Genomic DNA, 16,648 nt, shown 5'->3' with positions numbered 1-16,648 from the left:
ACTTCTAAAAAGTTCAAATAACTTCCAACAACTTCCAACATCTTCTAACAACTTTCAACAACTTTAAACAACTTCCAACAACTTTTAACAACTTCAAACATCTTCCAAGAACTTCTAAAAACTTCAAATAGCTTCCAACAACTTAAAACAGCTTAAAACAACTTCAAACAACTTCAAACAACTTTTAACAACTTCAAACATCTTTTAACAACTTCTAACAACTTCAAATAACTTCCAACAACTTCCAACAACTTAAAACAACTTCCAACATCTTCTAACAACTTTTAACAACTTCAAACAACTTCAAATAACTTCCAACAACTTCCAACAACTTTTTAACAACTTCAAACAACTTTTAACAATTTCAAACATCTTCCAAGAACTTCTAACAACTTCAAATAGCTTCCAACAACTTAAAACAATTTCAAACAACTTCTAACAACTTCAAACAACTTCTAACAATGTCTAAAAACTTCAACAACTTAAAAAAACTTCCAATAACTTCCAACAACTTCCAACAACTTCCAACATCTTCTAACAACTTCAAACAACTTTAAACATCTTCAAACAACTTTTAACAACTTCAAATAACTTCCAACAACTTCCAACAACTTTTAACAACTTCAAACAACTTTTAACAACTTCAAACATCTTCCAAGAACTTCTAAAAACTTCAAATAGCTTCCAACAACTTCCAACAACTTCCAACAACTTCCAACAACTTCTAAAAAGTTCAAATAACTTCCAACAACTTCCAACATCTTCAAATAGCTTCCAACAACTTCCAACAACTTCCAACAACTTCTAAAAAGTTCAAATAACTTCCAACAACTTCCAACATCTTCTAACAACTTTCAACAACTTTAAACAACTTCCAACAACTTTTAACAACTTCAAACATCTTCCAAGAACTTCTAAAAACTTCAAATAGCTTCCAACAACTTAAAACAGCTTAAAACAACTTCAAACAACTTCAAACAACTTTTAACAACTTCAAACATCTTTTAACAACTTCTAACAACTTCAAATAGGTTCCAACAACTTCCAACAACTTAAAACAACTTCCAACATCTTCTAACAACTTTTAACAACTTCAAACAACTTCAAATAACTTCCAACAACTTCCAACAACTTTTTAACAACTTCAAACAACTTTTAACAATTTCAAACATCTTCCAAGAACTTCTAACAACTTCAAATAGCTTCCAACAACTTAAAACAATTTCAAACAACTTCTAACAACTTCAAACAACTTCTAACAATGTCTAAAAACTTCAACAACTTAAAAAAAACTTAAAACAACTTCCAACAACTTCTAACAACTTAAAACAGTTTAAAACAACTTCAAACAACTTCCAACAATGTCTAAAAATGTCATACAACGTCCAAAAACGTCAACTTCTAACAGGTTAAAACAACTTCAAACAACTTCTAACAACTTCAAACATCTTCAAACAACTTCTAACAACTTCAAATAGCTTAAAACAACTTCTAATAACTTCTAACAACTTCTAACAACTTCAACAACATCAAACAACTTCTAACAACTTCTAACAACTTCAAACAACTTCTAACAACTTAAAATAGCTTAAAACAACTTCTAACAACTTCAAACAACTTCTAACAACTTCTTCCATCCTGTTCCCTCGTCCCCATTTGCCCATGTCCCCATGTCACCCCGTCCACATGTCCCCACATCCCCATGTCCCCCCGTTCCCATGTCCCACCGACCCCATGTCCTCCCCGTCCCCTCTTCCCCTCTTCCCCCCGTCCCTATGTCCCCTCCTCCCAGCTTTAAGCAGACGTACACTGAGTGCTGCTGGAAGGATGTCAGTGTGGGGGACCTGGTCCGTCTGTCCTGTAATGATATCATCCCGGCCGACCTGCTGCTGCTGTCCTCCTCGGACCCCCGCGGGGTTTGTTACATCGAGACGGCCAACCTGGATGGAGAGACCAACCTGAAGCAGAGACAGGTGGTGGCGGATCTCCCGGTGCAGGTGAGACAGAAAGTGGACAGTTGGCACATCTGTTCACGTCATTTATGACGAATGAAAAACTTCTGTTTCTGCAGATAAAAACACTTCATGTTAACTCTGTTTTCTGCCACTTCTTCCTAGATACAGTTTTTATTGAAATGTAGTCTATATGTTGAAGAGCTGTGAGACTGCAGTGGACTCAATCTGATCAGGATGACGGAACATACATGCATGAACATTAGTCCTGCTTTCTCTCTCTGTGTGTGTGTGTGTGTGTGTGTGTGTGTGTGCGTGCGTGCGTGCGTGCGTGCGTGCGTGCGTGTGTGTGTGTGTGTTTTGTTCAGGGTGAAGAGTTGACTCCTGAGAACTTCCTCAGTCGGATCGAGTGTGAGAACCCCAACAATGACCTGAGGAGGTTCAGAGGATACATGTGAGTTTTTGCACACAGTTACACACGGTTACACACAGTGACGCAGTTACACACAGTGACACGCAGTTACACACAATTACACGGTTACAGACAGTTACACAATTACACAGTTACACAATTACAGTTACGCACAGTTACACGGTTACACACAGTGACACAGTTACACACAGTGACACACAGTCACACACAGTCACACACAATTACACGGATACACACACTGACACACAGTTACACAGTTACACACAGTTACACAGTTACACACTGTGACACAAAGTTACACACAATTACACAGTTACACACAGTTACACAATTACACAGTTACACACAGTCACACACAGTGACACACAGTTACGCACAATTACGGAGTTACACACAGTTACACGCAGTTACACAAAGTGAGACACAGTTACACACAGTTACACACAGTGACACGCAGTTACACACACTGACACAGTCACACAGTTACACACAGTGACACACAGTTACACACAGTTACACAGTTACACAAAGTTACACACAATTACACAGTTATACACAGTTACACGGTTACACACAGACACACAGTGACACGGTTACACACAGTGACACACAGTTACACAGTTACACTGACACACAGTTACACACAGTTACAAACAGTTACACTGTAACACACAGTTACACACTGTGACACATTTACAAACAGTGAACCAGTTACACACAGTTACACAGTGACACAGTTACACACAGTGACACACAGTTACACACAGTTACACACAGTGACAGTTACACAGTTACACTGTGACACACAGTTACACACTGTGACACAGTTACACACAGTTACAAACAATGACACAGTTACACAAAGTTTTACACAGTGACACACAGTGACACACAGTGACACACAGTTACACACAATTACACGGTTACACACAGTAACACAGTTACACTGTGATGCAAAGTTACACACTGTAACACAGTTACACACAGTTACACAAAGTTACACACAATTACAGTTACACACAGTTACACAGTGACACAGTTACACACAATTACACAGTTACACATAATTACACAGTTACACACAGTTACACAATTACACAGTTACACAATTACACAGTTACACAATTACACAGTTACACACGGTTACACACAGTGACACAGTTACACGCAGTTACAGTTACACACAATTGCACAGTTACACAGTTACACAAAGTTACACACAATTACACAGTTACACACAGTTACACGGTTACACACAGTGATACACCGTGACACACAGTTACACACAGTGACACAGTTACACCCAGTTACACTGTGACACACAGTTACACACTATGACACATTTACAAACAGTGACCCAGTTACACACAGTTACAAACAGTGACACAGTTACACACATTTACACAGTGACACAGTTACACACAGTGACACAGTTACACAAAGTTACACAGTTACACACAGTTACACAATTACACAGTTACACAGTGACACACGGTAACACACATGACACACAGTGACACAGGGTTACACACAGTGACACACAGTGACAGTTACACACAGTTACACACAGTGACACACAGTTGCACAGTGACACGCAGTGACACACAGTTACACACAATTACACGGTTATACGCAGTGACACAAATACACACGGTTACACACAGTGACACACAGTGACACACGGTTACACACAGTGACACACAGTGATACAGTTACACTGTGACACACAGTTACACACTGTAACACAGTTACACACAGTTACACACAATTACACAGTTACACACAGTTACACAATTACACAGTTACACACAGTTACACACAGTGACACACAGTTACAAACAGGGACATAGTTACACACAGTCACACAAAGTTACACACAATTACACAGTTACACACAGTTACACAGTGACACAGTTACACACAGTGACAGTTACACAAAGTTACACATAATTACACAGTTACACATAGTTACACACAGTGACACAGTTACACGCAGTTACAGTTACACACAATTGCACAGTTGCACACAGTGACACAGTTACACAAAGTTACACACAATTGCACAGTTACACACAGTTACACAGTTACACGGTTACACACAGTGATACACCGTGACACACAGTGACACATAGTTACACACAGACACACAGTGACACACGGTGACACACAGTGACACGGTTACACTCAGTGACACAGTGACACACAGTGACAGTTACACACAGTTACACTGTGACACACAGTTACACACTGTGACACACATTTACACACAGTTACAAACAGTGACACAGTTACACGCAGTTACACAGTTACACAAAGTTACACACAGTGACACACAGGGACACACAGTTACACTCAGTGATACACAGTTACACAGAGTTACAAACAGTGACAGTTACACACAGTTACATGTGTGTATGTGTGTGTGTGTACGTGTGTGTGTATGTGTGCGTACGTGTACGTGTGTGTGTGTGTGTGTGTGTGTGTGTGTGTGTGTGTGTGTGTGTGTGTGTGTGTGTGTGTGTACGTGTACGTGTGTGTGTGTGTGTGTGTGTATATGTGTATGTACGTGTGTGTATGTGTTTGTATGTGTGTACGTGTGTGTGTGTGTGTGTACGTGTGTGTGTATGTGTGTGTGTACGTGTGTGTGTATGTGTGCGTACGTGTACGTGTGTGTGTGTGTGTGTGTGTGTGTGTGTGTGTGTGTGTGTGTGTGTGTGTGTGTGTGTGTGTGTGTGTGTACGTGTACGTGTGTGTGTGTGTGTGTGTATATGTGTATGTACGTGTGTGTATGTGTTTGTATGTGTGTGTATATGTGTGTGTACGTGTGTGCGTGTGTGCGTGTGTGTGTGTGTGTGTGTGTGTGTGTGTGTGTGTGTGTGTGTGTGTGTGTGTGTGTGTGTGTTACAGAGAGCATCCCGGTGGTGTCCGTGTGGGTCTCCACAACAGTAACCTCCTTCTGAGGAGCTGCACCATCAGAAACACGGAGACTGTGGTGGGAATCGTAGTCTATGCTGGTGAGGACACGCTGTACTGTTAACACTTCATTTACACTCTCACCGGCCACTTTATTAGGTACACCTTTTCAACTGCTCTTTAATGCAAATATCTGATCAGCCAATCACATGGCAGCAGCTCAATGTATTGAGGCATGTAGACACTGTGAAGACCAGCTGCTGAAGTTCAAGCGGAGCATCAGAACAGGAATAAAGGTGATTTTAGTGATTTGAAGGTGGCAGGTTGTTGGAGCCAGACGGGCTGGTCTGAGAATTTCACTAACTGATGATCTACTGGGATTTTCACCAACAACCATCTCTAGCTTTACAGAGAACGGTCCGACAAAGAGAAAATATCCAGTGAGCCGCAGTTCTCTGGGCGAAGATGCCTTATTGATGCCAGAGGTCAGAGCAGGTCAGCCAGACTGGTTGGAGATGATAGAAAGGAAACAGTAACTCCAATAAACACTCGTTCCAAGCGAGGTATGCAGAAGATCTGAACAACACGTGGAAGCTTGAAGCAGACGGACTCCAGCAGCAGAAGACTACCGGGTCCTCGTGTCAGCTAACAACAGCAAACTGAGGCTGAATTCACACCGGCTCATTGGACAGTGGAAGATCGGAGTAACGTCTCCGTCTGATGAGTCTGGATTTCTGCTGCCACATTCAGATGGTCGTCAGAGTTTGACATCAATGACGTGAAAGCGTGGATCCATCCTGCCTCGTATCAGCGGTACAGGCTGGTGGTGGTGGTGGTGTAGGGGGGATGATGGTGTGATGGTGGTGGGGGGATGATGGTCGTGGTGGGGGGATGATGGTGATGGTGGTGGTGGTGTCATGGTGGTAGTTTGATGGTGGTGGAGGGGTGGTGGTGGGATGGTGGTGGTGGTGGGGGGATGGTGGTGGGATGGTGATATATATATATATATATATATTTAGAATAGAGACATTATATATGTTCAGTTTACTGACAGCAGTTAACACGATGTAGAATCCATTTAAGGAATGAAGTCACTTATTTTAAAGATATTGTTTGTTTTGATGAAAAATTTTAGCGATGCAGATGTTTTCTTTAGTTGATTTCAGCGATGCAGATGGTTTTTTAGTTGATTTTAGCAATGCAGATGTTTTCTTCGATGCAGATGTTCTCTTTAGTTGATTTTAGCGGTGCAGATGTTTTCTTTAGTTGATTTCAGCGATGCAGATGTTTTTTTTTAGCTGATTTTAGCAATGCAGATGTTTTTTTAGTTGATTTTAGCAATGCAGATGTTTTCTTCGATGCAGATGTTCTCTAGTTGATTTTAGCGATGCAGATGTTTTCTTTAGTTGATTTTAGCGATGCAGATATTTTCTTTAGTTGATTTTAGCAATGCAGATGTTTTTTTTAGTTGATTTTAGCGATGCAGATGTTCTCTTTAGTTGATTTTAGCGATGCAGATATTTTCTTTAGTTGATTTTAGCAATGCAGATGTTTTCTTTAGTTGATTTTAGCGATGCAGATGTTTTTTAAGTTGATTTTAGCAATGCAGATGTTTTTTTAGTTGATTTTAGCGATGCAGATGTTCTCTTTAGTTGATTTTAGCGATGCAGATGTTTTCTTTATTTGATTTTAGCGATGCAGATGCTTTCTTTAGTTGATTTTAGCGATGCAGATATTTTCTTTCGTTGATTTTAGCGATGCAGATGTTTTTTAAGTTGATTTTAGCAATGCAGATGTTTTTTTAGTTGATTTTAGCGATGCAGATGTTCTCCTTGGTTGATTTTAGCGATGCAGATGTTCTCCTTGGTTGATTTTAGCGATGCAGATGTTCTCTTTAGTTGATTTTAGCGATGCAGATGTTTTCTTTATTTGATTTTAGTGATGCAGATGCTTTCTTTAGTTGATTTTAGCGATGCAGATGTTCTCTTTAGTTGATTTTAGCAATGCAGATGTTTTCTTTAGTTGATTTTAGTGATGCAGATGTGTGTGTACTCAGTGATGAACTCTCTTGTCAATCACATAGGAGTGTTTCCCGTCAGACAGACTGTGATCAGACTGTCAGTGACTCCAGCTGCTTTCTGTCTGTTCTCAGAGGAGATCTAATACAGGTGGAACCAGTCAGGCCCCCCCCCCCACACCTTCACCACCTGTATGCAGCTGTTGTTACAACACAGGAAGACGGAGACAGTCTTTCTCTCAGTGTCCTGTACGTCTCAGTAATATAAACCCGAACCCGTTCCAGCTGCAGAGTCATGTCACTGTTTCTCACTGATCAGCTGTTTGGTTCAAACACTGAATGACTACACAGAAGAACTGGGTGAATGGATCTCTGTAGAACCACAGACTGGGTTTGTTCTCCTGTCCGGGTTATGTTCTGAGATTCAGAGGTGGACTTCAGAACCAGGTCAACTATTTGTATCAGCTGTGGTACTGAAGAGTCCAGGATGGAGCAGACTGGTAGAATAAACTCTCGTTAGCTGCTCCTGATCAGGTCTGACATCATGTCTGTTCTCTGAAAATCATCCAATCAATAACTGAAACATCCCAGTTCTCTGGTTCAGATTGTTTCAGACTGAGAGAAGTGATGCAGTCAGGTGAAACTGAAGGTGATGAAGGAGACAGTTTGTTTCTGAACCCTCTTCAGGTCCGAGCTCGTCTCTCCACCAGGTTCCTTCTCTTCTCAGTTGCGTTACGATGCGTTCCCTGAATCCAGAAATGTTTCAGTCTGGTTTATGAAACAGGATGAATTCAGACAGACGGGTGAAATATCCAGAACATGGAAGCACCATCAGTGTGTTTGCTGCCACCCTGTGGTATCATGGTACCACTACAGCCTCTCATATCCAGAACCAGCACAGGAATCTTAAAATGGACCTGATGCTGATCAGTGAACTGTCACAGCAGCTGCTCACAGCTGGATGTTGTTCTGGAAGTGATTTCAATCTGAGACCGGCTCTGGTCTTCGTTTCAAACTCTGGAGACTGAACACATCAAACATTGACTCTTTTAAACAATTAAAGTCTGATTTTAAGATATAACTGATTTTTAAACACAAACTCAACATTGAATCTTTTAAAGCTTAAACTTGATTCCCAGTATAAATGCTTTAAATGCTCCATCATTAAAAATCAAATATTCTAAGTGTATATTTACCTCCTGGATCAGATCCACCAAGTTAGAACAAAAACCTGCTTCAGACTGTTGCTGTTATAAAATATACAATTCATATCAGAACATTCAGGATACAGAGAAGAAGAATATAGCATTGGTCCTGTGTCCTCAGGTCATGATGTGTGTAACTAAACACGGATGTGGTGTGTTCCTCTCTCAGGTCATGAGACCAAGGCCATGATGAACAACAGCGGTTCGCGGTACAAACGCAGCCAGCTGGAGAAGCGTCTGAACACGGATGTGCTGTGGTGCGTGTTCCTGCTGGTCGTCATGTGTCTGGTTGCTGCTGTAGGTGTGTATTCACGACAGTCAGACGACACAGGAGCGCTGAAGATGTTGTTACCATGGTAACAACATCTTCAGCGCTCCTGTTGCTGACAGGACAGTGAGAGAACATGAAGATGCTTCAGAGGATGCTTTTACATCTTCAGTCTCCCTGTTGTCTCTGTTTGTTCTCCGTGTTGTCTCCCTGTTGTCTCTCTGTTGTCTCTGTTTGTTCTCCGTGTTGTCTCCCTGTTGTCTCTGTTTGTTCTCCGTGTTGTCTCCATGTTGTCTCTGTTGTCTCTGTTTGTTCTCTCTGTTGTCTCTGTTTGTTCTCCGTGTTGTCTCCCTGTTGTCTCCTTGTTGTCTCTGTTCTCCGTGTTGTCTCCCTGTTGTCTCTGTTTGTTCTCCATGTTGTCTCCGTGTTGTCTCCCTGTTGTCGCCGTTTGTTCTCCGTGTCCCAGGTCACGGTCTCTGGCTGCAGAACCTCGGAGACCCCGTGTTTCAGGTGGACGGGGAGACGTCTCCGGTTCTGGCTGGGTTCTACGTGTTCTGGACCATGATCATCGTGCTACAGGTACCAGTTCAATATTAAACTCCCTCATCAGCTTGTTCTTCCATTAATCATTTTTATTATAAGACATCCAAGGATGTTTAAACATTAATAACAGTTTAAATGGACTGTAAACATGTTGAATTCAGTTGTAACTGAAAAATCTAAGATCTGCTTTAAAACCTCAGACATAAAAATACTGAAGTAACTGGAAACAGACAAACATGAAGAAATCAATCTGGAGAGAACCAGTGAAAATAAAAAATAAGTGAGACTGTAACATTATCATTTTTTATTTTAAATGTTCTGTTTTATTTTTCTCTGGTTCCTCTGATTTCTGTGTTTCCTCTGATTTCTCTGGTTCCTGTGGTTCCTCTGGTTCCTCTGATTTCTGTGTTTCCTCTGATTTCTCTGGTTCCTGTGGTTCCTCTGATTTCTGTGTTTCCTCTGATTTCTCTGGTTCCTGTGGTTCCTCTGATTTCTGTGGTTCCTCTGGTTCCTCTGATTTCTGTGGTTCCTCTGGTTCCTCTGATTCCTCTGGTTCCTCTGATTTCTGTGGTTCCTCTGGTTTCTGTGGTTCCTCTGGTTCCTCTGAGTCCTCTGGTTCATCTGATTTATGTGGTTCCTCTGGTTCTGCTGTGATGGTGAAAGGATTTCAGTATCTGTAGATGTCTACGTTACATAAACTTGGAATTTATTTCCACGTGTGCTGATACTGAACCTTCTACCGTCACCCATTCAGTCATCTGTCTGGTTTACAGTTGTAGAACTAGAAGTTCTGATGGGTTCTGTGCTGCAGGTGCTGATCCCCATCTCTCTATACGTGTCCATTGAGATTGTGAAACTGGGTCAGATCTACTTCATCCACAACGACTTGGATTTGTACAATGAGCAGCTGGACTCCCAGATCCAGTGCCGGGCCCTGAACATAACCGAGGACCTGGGTCAGGTCCAGTTCCTCTTCTCTGATAAGACGGGAACACTGACAGAGAACAAGATGGTGTTCCGGCGCTGCAGCATCTTCGGGGTGGAGTATCCTCACGAGGAGAACGGTAAGTACTGCTCCTGGTACTTGTACTGGTGGTACTGGTGCCGGTACTGGTACTGGTGCTGGTACTGGTACTGGTGCTGCTGGTGCTGGGACTGGTGTTGGTGCTGGTATTGGTGTTGGGACTGGTACTGGTGTTGGTACTGGTACTAGTGCTGCTTCTGGTACTGGTGGTGCTGGTGGTACTGGTGGTGCTGGTGCTGGGACTGGTACTGGTGTTGGTACTGGTGCTGGTACTGCTGCTGGTGCTGCTGGTAGTGGTGCTGGTACTGGTACTGCTGCTGGTACTTGTGCTGGTGCTGCTGGTACTGGGACTGGTGTTGGTGCTGGTACTGGGACTGGTACTGGTGTTGGTACTGGTACTGGTACTGGTGCTGCTGGTTGTGCTGGGACTGGTGCTGTCCTCTGTAGACCAGTAGAACTGTCCTCTGCAGACCAGGTCTGTCCTCTGTAGACCAAGTCTGTCCTCTGTAGACCAGGTCCACATCTGTCCTCCACAACTGTCCTCTGTATACCAAGTCTATCCTCTGTAGACCAAGTCTGTCCTCTGTAGACCAGGTCCAGGTCTGTCCTCCAGAACTGTCCTCTGTAGACCAGGTCTGCCCTGAGTCCAGGACTTGACAGCAGACAGAGAAGCTAACAGAATCTGAGTCGGGTCTCTGACATCCTGTTAGGTTGGACCTGTAGTGAACCTGAATCTGCAGCTGATGACATCATCAGTCCTCCTGTCCCTCTGTGACGATGCATCCCTGTGTATCTCAGCCAGGAGGCTGCAGGTGTATGAGGCGGAGACGGACAAGGTGGCCGGACGCTCCGTCACACTGCAGTTGGGATCCAGTAGGAAGTCTCTGAGCTGTCCGTCCCTCAGCTGCAACCGCAGCTCCGTGTCTCTGCACACGCTGACTGCTGAGTCAGCAGAGGACGAGGACCAGCTGTCCACCGGCGCCCAGGCCAGGACCAGTGTCTTCTGCAGCCGCATGGTGAGACACAGTCACTGGGAGAAAGAAACGCACACAGAGACACACACAGAGACACAATCAGTGACACACATACACACACAGAGGAACACACAGACACACAAAGACATACACAGAGACCATCAGAGACAAAGAGACACACACAGACATAGAGACACACAGACACACACACACAGACACACAGAGACACACAAAAACACACTCAGACACACAGAGACACACGCAAAGAGACACACGGATACACACATACACACAGAGACACACAAAGACATAGACAGAGAAAATCAGGGACAAAGAGACACACACACAGACACGCACAGAGACACAATCAGTGACACACAGACACAGACACACAGAGACACACACAGACACACACAGAGGAACACACAAAGACATACACAGAGACCCTCAGAGACAAAGAGACACACACAGAGACACACAAAAACACACTCAGACACACAGAGACACACAAAAACACACTCAGACACAGAGACACACGTAAAGAGACACACATACACACAGAGACACACAAAGACATGCACAGAGAAAATCAGGGACAAAGAGACACACACAGACACGCACAGAGACACAATCAGTGACACACAGACACACAGAGACACACACGGACGCACACAGAGGAACACACAGACAGACAAAGACAGACACAGAGACACTCAGAGACAAAGAGACACACACACACAGACATATACAAAGACACACAGAAACACACAGAGACACACACAGATGCACAGAGACACATACACACACACAGAGACACACTCAGAAACACACACACACAGATGCACAGAGACACACACAGACACACAGGGAAACACACAGACACTCGGAGACACATACATACACACAGAGACACACTCAGAGACACACACAGAGACACACACAGATACACACACAGACTCTCGGAGACACACAGATACACACAGAGACACACACAGGAACACAGAGACACACAGACGCACAGAGACACAAACAGACACACTCAGAGACACTCGGAGACACGCACAGACACACACCGACACACACTCAGAAACACACACACACACAGACACACATACACACAGAGACACACGCAGACACACAGAGACACAGACACACACAGACAGTCGGAGACATACACAGATACACACAGATACACACAGAGACACAGAGACAGACACACACACAGACACACAAAGACACACAGAGACACACACAGTGACACAGAGACACTCAGAGACGCACACTGACACACACAGAAAGACACAGAGACACTGAGAGACACTGCCATATTAAATGTTCTCCTGCTCCCTCTGTGTGTGTGTGTGTGTGTGTGTGTGTGTGTGTGTGTGTGTTTGTTTGTTTGTGTGTGTGTCTGTGCGTGTGTGTGCGTGTGTGTGTGTGTCCAGGCGAAGGAGGTGGTACCAGACCCGGCACTGGTCCAGAAGTTGAACTGGTTCTGCTCCTCTGTCCTCCCTCTGAGTGACAGTTCGTCCTCTCCGTCCAGCCTGGAGCTCACTTATATCACCGACTTCTTCCTGGCGCTGTCCGTCTGTAACAGCGTGGTGGTCTCCTCCCCAGGCCACGCCGCACACCTGGTGGGTTCACATCAATCACATCAATCATAAGTACAGTGGTGTGAAAAAGTGTTTGCCTCCTTCCTGATTTCCAATTTTTTTTGCATGTCTGTCACACTTAAATGTTTCAGATGATCAAACAAATTTAAATATTAGTCAAAGATAACACAAGTAAACACAAAATGCAGTTTTTAAATGAAGGTTTTTATTATTAAGGGAGAAAAACAATCCAAACCCACATGGCCCTGTGTGAAAAAGTGTTTGCCCCCTCCTGTTAAAACATAACTTAACTGTGGTTTATCACACCTGAGTTCAATTTCTCGAGCCACACCCAGGCCTGATTACTGACACACCTGTTCTCAATCAAGAAATCACTTCAATAGGACCTGCCTGACAAAGTGAAGTAGACCAGAAGATCCTCAAAAGATAGACATCATGCCGAGATCCAAAGATATTCAGGAACAAATGAGAAAGAAAGTAATTGAGATCTATCAGTCTGGAAAAGGTTCTAAAGTCATTTCTAAAGCTTTGGGACTCCAGAGAACCACAGTGAGAGCCATTATCCACAAATGGAGAAAACATGGAACAGTGGTGAACCTTCCCAGGAGCGGCCGGCCGACCAAAATTACCCCGAGAGAGCAGAGACGACTCATCCGAGGTCACAAAAGACCCCACGACAACATCCAAAGAACTGCAGGCCTCACTTGCCTCCGTTCAGGTCGGTGTTCATGACTCCACCAGAAGAAAGAGACTCGGCAGAAATGGCTGCATGGCAGAGTTCCAAGACCAAAACCACCGCTGAGCAAAAACAACATTAAGGCTCATCTTGTTTTTTCCAGAAAACATCTTGATGATCCCCAAGACTTTTGGGAAAATACTCTGTGGACTGACGACACCAAAGTTGAACTTTTTGGAAGGTGTGTGTCCCGTTACATCTGGTGTAAAAGTAACACCGCATTTCAGAAGAAGAACCTCATACCAACAGTAAAACATGGTGGTGGTAGTGTGATGGTCTGGGGCTGTTTTACTGCTTCAGGACCTGGAAGACTTGCTGTGATAAATGGAACCATGAATTCTACCGTCTACCAAAACATCCTGAAGGAGAACGTCCGGCCGTCTGTTCGTGACCTCAAGCTGAAGCCAACTTGGGTTCTGCAGCAGGATGATGATCTAAAACACACCAGCAAGTCCACCTCTGAATGGATGAAGAAAAACAAAATGAAGACTTTGGAGTGGCCTAGTCAAAGTCCTGACCTGAATCCTATTGAGATGCTGTGACATGACCTTAAAAAGGAGGTTGGTGCTGGAAAACCCTCCAATGTGGCCGAATTACAACAACTCTGTAAAGATGAGTCGGCCAACATTCCTCCACAGCTGGAAAAGACTCATTGCAAGTTATCACAAACTCTTGATTGCAGTTGTTGCTGCTGAGGGTGGTCCAACCAGTTATTAGGTTTAGGGGGAAACACTTTTTCACACAGGGCCATGTGGGTTTGGATTGTTTTTCTCCCTTAATAATAAAACCCTTCATTTAAAAACTGCATTTTGTGTTTACTTGTGTTATCTTTGACTAATATTTAAATTTGCAAAAAAATAAGAAATCAGGAAGGGGCAAACACTTTTTCACACTACTGTGTACATGTATGTTTGTATGTATGTATATATATTGTTTGTATGTATGTATGTATATATGTATATCTCTGTCTCCTGCAGGTTCCTAAGGACCAGACCCCTCTAAAGTCTCTGGAGGAGATGAAGCTGATGTTCCAGCGGTTCAGTTTCTCTCCGTTCTCCGGCCTGTCCCCCCCACAGATCCGAGGAAGCCCTCGCAGCTTCACCAGCCGTCTCTTCACGCGTGGGAAGGCCGGCACCCTGACTGTGTCCCTGCGACCCAACAGCGCCACCTACAAGTCGGACACTGACCCAGAGAGGGACTTGGAGACCTCCACCCCGGAGTGTAGACCGGACCTGTCTTCCATAGGGGACGGAGAGGATGATTTACAGGTGGAGGAGACAGAGGAGGACCTGAGAGAAACACACCCTGACAGAGCCGGGGAGGACGGGGGGGCCCTGGCCAAAGAAGCGGACTCTGAGGGTGACCCTGAAGATGAGCTGCTGTATGAAGCAGAGAGTCCGGATGAGGCAGCATTGGTCCACGCAGCCCGGGCGTACCGCTGCACCCTGAGGGGACGGTCTGCAGACAGCCTGCTGGTAGACCTACCGGGGGTCGGATCCCTGGAAGTCCAGCTGCTCCACATCCTGCCCTTCGACTCCAACAGGAAGAGGATGTCCGTGGTGGTCCGCCACCCGCTCACAGGACAGGTGGTGGTTTACACCAAGGGGGCGGACTCTGTCATCATGGACCTGGCTGGGACACCCACAGGTAACCAGGACACTTCAGTCCTGAAAAGTGTTTCCTGACTGATCTGAAACCAGATCATGTCCACGTTAACAGAAACGTGTGTGTCCTTGTGTCTCGTTGTCTCGTCACGTTGTCTCGTGTTCACTTTGGAACATGGTCTCGTTGTCACATTGTCTTGTGGTCTTGTTGTCTCGTCTCATTGTCTTGTTGTCTCATTGTGTCGCTGTCACGTGGTCACATTGTCTCGTTGTCTCGTGGTCTTGTCATGTTGTCTCGTCTCATTGTCTCATTGTCTCGTCTCGTGGTCATGTTGTCTTATGGTCTCGTTGTCTCGTGGTCTCATTGTCCCGTTTTCACGTATTGTGGTCATGTTGTCACGTGGTCATGTTGTCTCGTGGTCCCGTTGTCACCTCACGTTGTCTCCTGGTCTCGTGGTCTCCTGGTCTCGTGGTCACATTGTCTTGTGGTCTCATGGTCTCATGGTCTCGTTGTCTCGTCATATCTCATGGTCACGTTGTCACATTGTGTCATTGTCTCGTGGTCTTGTGGTCACGTTGTCTTGTGGTCTCGTTGTTCCCTGGTCTCGTGGTGCCCTGGTCTTGTGGTTTTGTGGTCTCATTGTGTCGTGGTCTCATCTCGTCACGTTGTCTCATCATGTCTCGTCACGTTGTCTTGTGGTCTCGTTGTTCCCTGGTCTCGTGGTCCCCTGGTCTCGTGGCTTTGTGGTCTCATTGTGTCATGGTCTCGTCACGTTGTCTCGTCACATTGTCTCGTCTCGTCACATGGTCTCGTGGTCTCATGGTCTCGTTGTCTCATTGTGTCATTGTCTCGTGGTCATGTTGTCTCATGGTCTCGTTGTCGCATTGTCTTGTGGTCTCGTGGTCTCATTGTCACGTTTTCACGTTGTCTTGTGGTCACGTTGTCACGTCTCGTGGTCTCGTTGTCCCATTGTCACGTTGTCACGTCATGTTGTCCCCTGGTCTCGTGGTCCCCTGGTCTCATGGATTTGTGGTCTCGTCACGTTGTCTCGTCACGTCTCGTCACGTTGTCTCGTCATGTCGTCACGTCTCATGGTCTCATCACGTCTCATGGTCTCGTCACGTTGTCTCGTGGTCTCGTGGTCATGTTGTCACTGTGTCATTGTCTTGTTGTCTCGTGGTCTTGTGGTCTCGCTGTCTCTTCACATTGTCTCGTTGTCTCTTCACATTGTCTCGTGGTCACGTCGTCTGGTGGTCTTCTTGTCTCGTTGTCTCATGGTCTCGTTGTCTCTTTACGTTGTCTCGTGGTCACATGGTCACGTCTCGTTGTCTCGTGGTCACGTTGTCCGTCACGTTGTCTCGTGGT

The 16,648-nt window shown here is 44.6% G+C and overlaps 1 protein-coding gene across 2 annotated transcripts in view; it reads left to right on the top strand.

The window, feature by feature from the left end:
* atp10d (ATPase phospholipid transporting 10D) overlaps positions 1–16,648 on the top strand; it is a 29,451-nt gene that overhangs the window by 5,888 nt on the left and 6,915 nt on the right. For both annotated transcript variants that reach the window (XM_069723473.1, XM_069723471.1), the window contains exons 4-12: positions 1,793–1,997; positions 2,321–2,406; positions 5,293–5,399; positions 8,690–8,821; positions 9,255–9,367; positions 10,143–10,395; positions 11,154–11,371; positions 12,775–12,963; positions 14,656–15,325. In XM_069723473.1, coding sequence (XP_069579574.1) covers positions 1,793–1,997; positions 2,321–2,406; positions 5,293–5,399; positions 8,690–8,821; positions 9,255–9,367; positions 10,143–10,395; positions 11,154–11,371; positions 12,775–12,963; positions 14,656–15,325 — 1,973 coding nt within the window. The remainder of the gene's footprint in view (positions 1–1,792; positions 1,998–2,320; positions 2,407–5,292; positions 5,400–8,689; positions 8,822–9,254; positions 9,368–10,142; positions 10,396–11,153; positions 11,372–12,774; positions 12,964–14,655; positions 15,326–16,648) is intronic.

The sequence above is a fragment of the Brachyistius frenatus genome, unplaced genomic scaffold (assembly GCF_029030835.1).
Source record: "Brachyistius frenatus isolate BFR_SWC_R1_liver_20210118 unplaced genomic scaffold, ASM2903083v1 Contig_329, whole genome shotgun sequence".
NCBI lineage: Eukaryota > Metazoa > Chordata > Actinopteri > Embiotocidae > Brachyistius > Brachyistius frenatus.
Note: the sequence above shows the minus strand (reverse complement) of the source record. Positions and strands in the feature narration are given on the sequence as shown.